At 32.3% G+C, this 7,909-nt stretch overlaps 1 protein-coding gene across 4 annotated transcripts in view; it reads left to right on the top strand.

The window, feature by feature from the left end:
• Positions 1 to 2,288: 2,288 nt before the first annotated feature.
• LOC123528701 (uncharacterized) overlaps positions 2,289 to 7,909 on the top strand; it is a 39,960-nt gene continuing 34,339 nt past the window's right edge. The window contains exons 1-2 of one of the 4 annotated variants that reach the window (XM_045308641.2): positions 2,289 to 2,378; positions 5,497 to 6,826. In XM_045308641.2, coding sequence (XP_045164576.2) covers positions 5,671 to 6,826 — 1,156 coding nt within the window. In that variant the 5' untranslated portion in view covers positions 2,289 to 2,378; positions 5,497 to 5,670. Of the gene's footprint in view, positions 2,379 to 2,398; positions 3,966 to 5,022; positions 6,827 to 7,909 lie in introns of those variants that run through there. The other 3 variants (XM_045308640.2, XM_053521601.1, XM_053521602.1) reach the window with 3 other exon arrangements.

Below are 7,909 nucleotides of genomic sequence, written 5' to 3'. Positions count from 1 at the left end.
AGCATTTCCATTATTTTGTATTTAGTTTCGAGAAGCAGTCAATGAAATAATTTCAATCAGTAGAGTATGTAATAATTTGGTCTCATAATGTCTGTGAAGTTTTGGTTCCAGTATGTGTATTTGGCAATTTTTATCACAGTGAACAATAAATGACTTGCCATCACAGTGTCCACAGACCACACACTTGATTACATTAAAATATTTTTTGCAATGCTGTTGTTGACAAGGAATACTGATTTTAGTCCTAAGTAAAAAAAAAAAAAACAGGTAATATTCATTTGTTTGGAAACTTGAAAATTGGCAAATTTTTAATTCAAAGATTGTAATTTTTAGCTCATCTGATTTTTTGGGGGAAAAAAAATGATGAGTTATTAATAAGTCATCACTAGATCGGCATTGCCGTTGCCAGGTTAAGTTTTATATTTAGGTCAGCTTTTCTCCTAAACTATCAAAACTATTGCTTTAAAACTTGCAACTCTTCTTCACCATCAATAGCTGACTCTGTACAGCAAGAAACACAACGCCATCCTGCTTTTTGCAAGAATTATGGCCCCTTTTGGACTTAGAAAATCAGATTTCCAAGTTAAGTTTTGTGTTTAGGTCAGCTTTTCTTCTAAACTATCAAAGCTTTTGCTTTAAAACTTGCAACACTTGCTCACCATCAATAGCTGACTCTGTACAGCAAGAAACATAACTCCATCCTGCTTTTTGCAAGAATTATGGCCCCTTTTGGACTTAGAAAATATCAGATTTTTTGGTTAAGTTTTGCATTTAGGTCAACTTTTCTCCTTAACGGTCAAAGCTATTGCTTTAAAACTTGGAGCAGTTATTTGCCTTTAAAAGCAAGTACTGTAACTCTACATTGCTTTTTGCAAAAATTATGGCTCCTGTTGGACTTAGAAAATCATGGGTAGGACAATATTTCTATTATACAGGGACAAAAATATCGGTGCTCTTGTTACCTACAGATTTAACACTTCTTTTCATCAACCTGATCCATCATGTAAACTTAGAGTATAAGACAAGTTTTCTTTTATCGGCCTGCCCTCAATAGGTCACAAGAATTGTTAGTTGGTGTGTTTTTAGTTTCAGCTTGCAGAAATTAAGCATGTTATGTTTTATCCTGAGATTATTTTTGATCATTCAGCAGATCAGCTACCTTCATGCCTTTATCCCCTTCTATGTCTGGTATGTCAATATTTTCTCAAGCAAGTGGTGAGGAACAAATGTTACCTGTCAAATTAGTTTCCATCTCTGGCAGATAATCAACGTACTGACACTTTCATATCAAGGGGGGTAATTTTTGCAAGTTGAATCAGTTATGAATAAGAAGTTGTTTCCCTTGCATAAGGTTAATGTTGCATCTTAAAACCACAACAACCTTTTGTAATTCTGGTGATAGTGGGAGCATTGTATTAAATGTTATGTAGAAAGAACATCATTATAAAGTGATATTGTACACTGGTACTATTGTAGTGTTATGACATGATAGATTGTGTGGGTGTAGATAAAATGTATTTCAAATGGTTTAAAAACTGATTTAAAGTGTTTTTATGAAAGTTTGTATAGAAAATATTAAAAATAATAAATAAAAGTATGTACTATTATACTTTGCATGACGAATATTACTGTACTATTTGCCATTTGATCATTCACTAAATTAGTAGGTTGTCAGTGGTAATTGTTATCATGTTGCAGGGGCCTCCACAGCTGTGTGGTTAAGGTTGCTGACTCTGAATCAGTTGCCCCTCACCAATGTGGGTTTGAGCTTTACTCGGGGCTTTGAATTCTTTATGTGAGGAAACCATCCAGCTGGCTTACCTAAGGTTGGTGGTTCTACTCATGCCCACCCGTGATGAAATAATACATGCAGGGGCACCTGGGGTCATCTATTACCATCAAAGCTAGTGGTCGCCATATGATCTGTAATTGTGTTAGTGAGATGTTAAACCTAACAAAAACAAAACAAAAAATGTTTGTCCTTTATGGACGACCTAGCATTTTCTGTTAAAAATTTACATTACATCACAAAATGTGCGCAATTATTACATTTCTGCTTCATCTTTTGACCAATTTAATGTTACATTGCCCATAATTAATTTACCTACTAACTTAATTGCTGAGATAAATACAAATGTTTTGTAGGTGAATTAATTATTTCACTCAGTTTCCACTACCTGTCAGCCAGAATATTTATAGTCATCATAATGAAACGCTTGACAGCACACCATATTTGAATATTGTCCATACTCCAATACATATAACCAATAATATGAGTGCGTAGGTGACAAATCAGCTGCTTTTTACGAAATTACTTTCGGTCTATTGTTGATACTGTTACTCAGAATATATGGAGTGTACTTATAAATATTTCACGGGTATTTAGTGTTCTATTCAGACAAATAGCAAGGAAATTGGTGACAAATAGTGTACTTAACACTGAACGTCACCCAAATTCATATCCGCGCTTCTACCTGTGTTTTTATCTTTGAATTACGTGTATGATAAAAAGTTGATAACATTTGGTTAAAATTGTTTGATTTTTGGATGTAAGGGTATACAGTTGGAGATTAATTGGAGCACTTAATTATAATTGACCGAAAATAAACATTGAAGTAAGTGTTCCATTTGAAGTGAATGAGAAAAGTGTATTTAATACTGGTATATAAGGATATGGTTTAAACGAAAGTTTTTATCTATGGATTTTAATACTGTTGTGTTTGGAAATGGATAAAGAAGTAGGAGAAAAAAAGATTAGGATTTAAGTGTCAACACGGCCTGATAAAGTGTTTAAGTTGTAAATGGATTTAACAATAAAATGCTGAATAATTGTGTAAACTAAAATTTCTTTTGTAACATTTTCTTTCACATTTTAGTGTTTTAGAAACACAAAATGTCATGGATTGAAGTTTTTAAGCAGAGAAATGCATTGTAGCACCATTGAAGAATCTAGCTACACTTTAATAATAATAGAGAGTATTGCTTTGAATTAATGGAACCAATACTTCACTTTTCTGTAATTTTTAAAAGAAATATTGTAGAGGGATACTGTTTGTTGTTTGTGTGTCAGTACCTGTGACTTTGTGCCCTGTAGGTAAAATGTATTGTATCACATGTAATGAGGACATTTTAGATATTTTAAATGTTAATTATTAAACCGTACCCTGTCATTTCAAGCAATTATGGTTGTCGAAAGTCTGATAGATGTTGGATAATGATCAAAGATGATAAAAACTATGGCCTTGTTTTTTCTCAATATTCCCAGCAAGATATCATATTATTGTATTAAACAAATTTGAAAAAAAAAATCAATTGATATGTAAACAAATGGCAAGTATATTTAGCTTGATGTCATTTGATTTTGTTCAAACAATTTTCTGACTCATTAATACTAAGAAAACAAGCCAGTTTTTACATATTCATAAACAGTCAGTATTAGATGTTACATGTGCCATAATCTTCTAAATGCATTATATATCAACATACTTTTAAAAATTGTCACATTGTATAGCAAATATCTTTTTATTTGAAATGCAAACGTTTTGATTAATTTAACATAAAAGGTTTTACTAAATATGTTTTGAAAATGCAGTTACTTTTGTCCTGCATAAAGCATTACAGTATTTACTAATGCTCTTGATAATACAACGCAAAAACACATATCATAAAATAAAAAATTATTAAGATAAGAAAAGGCTTGACCATACCAGATCCTATGGTCAATATTTATGACCACTTTACAGGTTGTTGACACTGTTCTAAAATAAATTTTAAAAAAACTCAACATTTCTATATACAAGATAAGTGTTTAACAGAATGTGTTTAGTGTTAATTTTCTCAAAGGTACCTTTAATTTAAATGAGCCGCTCCATGAGAAAACCAACATGCAACAGTGCATTTGCGACCAACATGGATCCAGACCAGCCTGCGCATTTGAAACTTTAAACAACTAAAATATATTAGAAGTAAATGCCTTTTAAAATTTTTTTTATTTGCTCAAATTGTTGAAATATCTCGGTATCTACCAAATGCAAAAGTGAAACTTAAAATTTGTTAAACTAAAGAAATACAAAAGTACTCTAATGTGACTGACGACTAGGCGTTAAGCTGTATACAGCTATATATTTTCAAAGTTTGTAAAAAACATGATGATCTATGACATTGCATGAAATCAGTTCTTGGTGTCTGATTTTTTTTAAGTATACACCTGGCTGTCACCTAAATTTGTGTGCATTTCTGAGTTGTTACAATTTTAGGCTTATCAAGGTTTGAAAGGAAGTTAATGGCTGTACACTGTTTGCTTGCTGTTCTTGATCAGTTCCATCCTGTAATGTAGTCATTTGGATCACTTTGAAGTGTAAATATTTATTATGATAATGCAGAAATTTATGTTGGTAAAATTTCTGACATAATGTTTACATATATTGATTCTTTAAAGTTTGAAATACCTGTATTTACATTTTGAGATCAATGTGCATGGATCAGTATAAAATTTAATTGAAGTATATCAGCTGACTTTATTTTGCAAACATTTTCATAATGGCTAACAAAAAATTGTTAAAATTGTATAAAATTTGATAGATTTTGTGAAAAAAGTTTCGTAATGAAGTGACAAATACATGTTTTTCGTGTCATATACATGCACGCATGCTGTTGACAAAGGGTTTTGTTTGGGTGACTTTATCAGCTGTGTCTATTGAGAATCAATATTGGTATTGAAGATTATTGAATTGAAAGTCAGACATGTGTTCCTGGCTGGATAATACCTCAGTTCTTATTAAAAATGCATCAGTGTTCAATATTATTATTTGAATATTTGTGTCATCTCATGCTGACAAAGAAAATAGATCAATTATAGAGAAAAAAATCAGTGAATAGCAAAAAGTGTTGGATTACCATGCATATAATAATGATTATATCATAATAAAAGCTTAGAACTGAAAAGAACCAGTGAGGTCAAGCTTGTTTTTTTCGTATGTCAGCTTGCTAGAGGGGGTGGGGGTGGGGATGAGGCAGTAACTGTTGCAGGTGGCTGGTTTCCTTGACAATTTAGACAAGATATTGATTTCAACTAAACTAAGATTGTTATTTGTAAATACTACATATTAATATGCATTTTTCTCTGTACATGATAATATGTAATTAGGATATACCCGGTAAAATATATTTATGAACATAATTTTACTAATCTCTTTTGACCATTGTAAACAAGTTGTGTTTCTTCTTACTAAAAGGTCAGGATAATTTAGAAAAGATCAAATATAAGGACACTTGAAAACCATTAAAATTGAATTAAAAACAGGGATGAAGTGTATGTTCAAAACAGGTGTGCTGTAAAATGAAAAGATCAAATGAATAAAGTATTTTATATCATTTAACAGACACAGGTAATTTTTCCCAGATTAGGATCTGGAGTCAGCAGGATGGGGCTTATCAGCCGAGGCAAACAAGTTCTATCTTCTTTATTCAGTTCCAAACACATGTTTCTATTTATAGTAACTAAATTACAAGCTTCTTGATGATGCAGACTGTTTGATCAGTGTAGACTGTGTCTTATCATTAACAGCAGACTGATTCTATGAATTTTTAGTTCTACCTGAGAAATAGACAAGTGTAGTTTGAAAAAAGGAAAATTTTAAATGATGCCGCATCTATGCAGATATTTTGGAAATGGAACAAAGATCTGTGGAATTCAGAGACTATATCAGTGGAGAAAAATCAGACAATCAGAAATTTGATCTCGATTCAAGAAATTTAAAATTCTTCAAGGAGGATATATTTCATGTTCCATTTGACGAACTCTCGGATTCATCTAGCTACAAGCATTTTAAACATGTTTTTGTGGATGAAGATGATTATGAAGACTTTAAGCAAGATTTGATTAATTTTCATCAGTTACGCAGTCGGTGGAAAGACGACAGGAAAAAAGTTTCTAAAGAAAGACCTAAGTGGCATTCTCTGCTGGATATACATGGTACAGAAAAATCTGGTGCTGAAGAAAATAAATGTAAAACATTTTGTGTTGAACAGACTTTGGAAGAACAGGTTATTTATAAAAACATTGATTCTGACTCAGATTCAGAGTCCGAGGTTGCTTTAAAAGGTCATTCACGTTTTAAAGAAATTGGTTCCATTTTAGGGCTGGAATTAGATTCAGTTCCAATGATGGAGTTCTTTCAAAATGATGAGCACTTTCAGGAATTTGACCGTGTATTTGAAACGGTAAAAAATAAAAGACGTTACGCAAGCAATTCTAGTCTTGATAAGTATAAATGGTCACCACATCAGTCAGATGATAATAAGTCTGATTCAAGTGACAGCGAGACAGAAGTTTTTGATGAATTAAAAGTTGACGATATTTTTTCAGATTTCTTTGATAATGATGATGACTTTAAAATGTTTGAGGAAGAGTTTGAAAAGTTTCAGCACAAACGAAGGTCACGAACGTTAGAAAAGTGGCATCGAAACTCAGTCTGTGATTTAATAGAAGATTTAAAAGCCTTCTGTGATAGTGAAGATGCTAAAAGCTCAACAGATAAAACAAATCTACCTTGTGACAATAAACTAAGTCTTCCTAAACTTTGGAATCAAGGGGGCGAGTGGGATTACATATTCAGTAAAATACGAAAACGACCAGGTATTGTGTCATCTATAAATTCAGACACCGGAAAGTCAGATTTGACTGTAACTTGTGATAGTGAAAGTGGTAATAATTTATTAGACGATTTAAGTGACTCTTGCAACGGAGATACAGGGTACTATTCAGAACTGCAATGTAATAAGGGGAATGACAAATCTTGTACATGCAACTGTGTAGCAGAAAACGGTGAGTTTGATTTATGGAGGATTATTTATTGTTCTTTTTTTGACCTGCCGACCAATTTTTAATGTAATTAAATACTTTTATCATGAACCAGGAGTTGATTGCGGATGCTTATGGGGAAAGCAGCAATTTGTGCTATGGTGCGAGTTTTACATGAAGCATATGCTGCATCAGAGCATCTTTACCAAAGTATTAGTAATGGAAGAAAGTAAACAATTGGAATGGTTACTGTTGCTGTGATTAATTGCACATGTTCCCATTGTTTAGTCGTATGGCATTGTTTCCTCTTCATACCCTCGAGGTGATAATGTTTTGACAGTTGTTTCAGTATTTTAGCTTGTCTGGCGACTGTTGTTACATCATGTCTAAACTTTTGTTCTTGTAATATTTCCTTGAGAGAAGGTTTTGTATTTTATAGCTTTCTGTGCTAATCTTATGAACACTTTTATGTTTTAATATGGGGAGATAATATTATATTGGACAAGATATTGACTGGTTGTAGGTTCCAATCTATCTGATGTGGCCATTTCTCCAAATAGTAAACATCTGTATTAAATTTAGCAGGAGATATGTTTAAATCAGATTATAACTATCAATGTAACTAATACATTAAGAAGTGTTAGGCATGTCAATGTTGCAAAGATCTTCAAAAGTTATGCTGACCCTGTAAATTTACAGAAACTCTGTTACTTCCAGGTAAAGGTTCTTTCCACCTATTACAGTTCTGTGAAAGCTTCTGTAATTAAAACTGACAGTAATTTCTTGTTGCCTCAAGGCTAAATGTTTGCTTTTTTTGTAGCATCTGCTCAAACTGTACAGATTTGTGCTGAAACTTTGCCAAAACCTGTTGTAGCACCACTTATCAATGGTGATAAAGTTTCAGAGGAATAGGTATAAGTAGTACTCATTTTCATGAGGAGTTTATCGAGTTGCTAATTAACCCAGCAGAATTTTGATGGCAGTTGATTGTTTCCGGAAGAATGGCTTCAGATTATGCAGTGGTAGTCATGACAACCGAACTTTAAAATGTTTTGACTAAGATAATGTAAATAAAAGATTTACAGATCTTTAGCATTGGACTTGAAT

This window comes from Mercenaria mercenaria, chromosome 13 (assembly GCF_021730395.1).
Source record: "Mercenaria mercenaria strain notata chromosome 13, MADL_Memer_1, whole genome shotgun sequence".
Classification (NCBI taxonomy): domain Eukaryota; kingdom Metazoa; phylum Mollusca; class Bivalvia; order Venerida; family Veneridae; genus Mercenaria; species Mercenaria mercenaria.
Note: the sequence above shows the minus strand (reverse complement) of the source record. Positions and strands in the feature narration are given on the sequence as shown.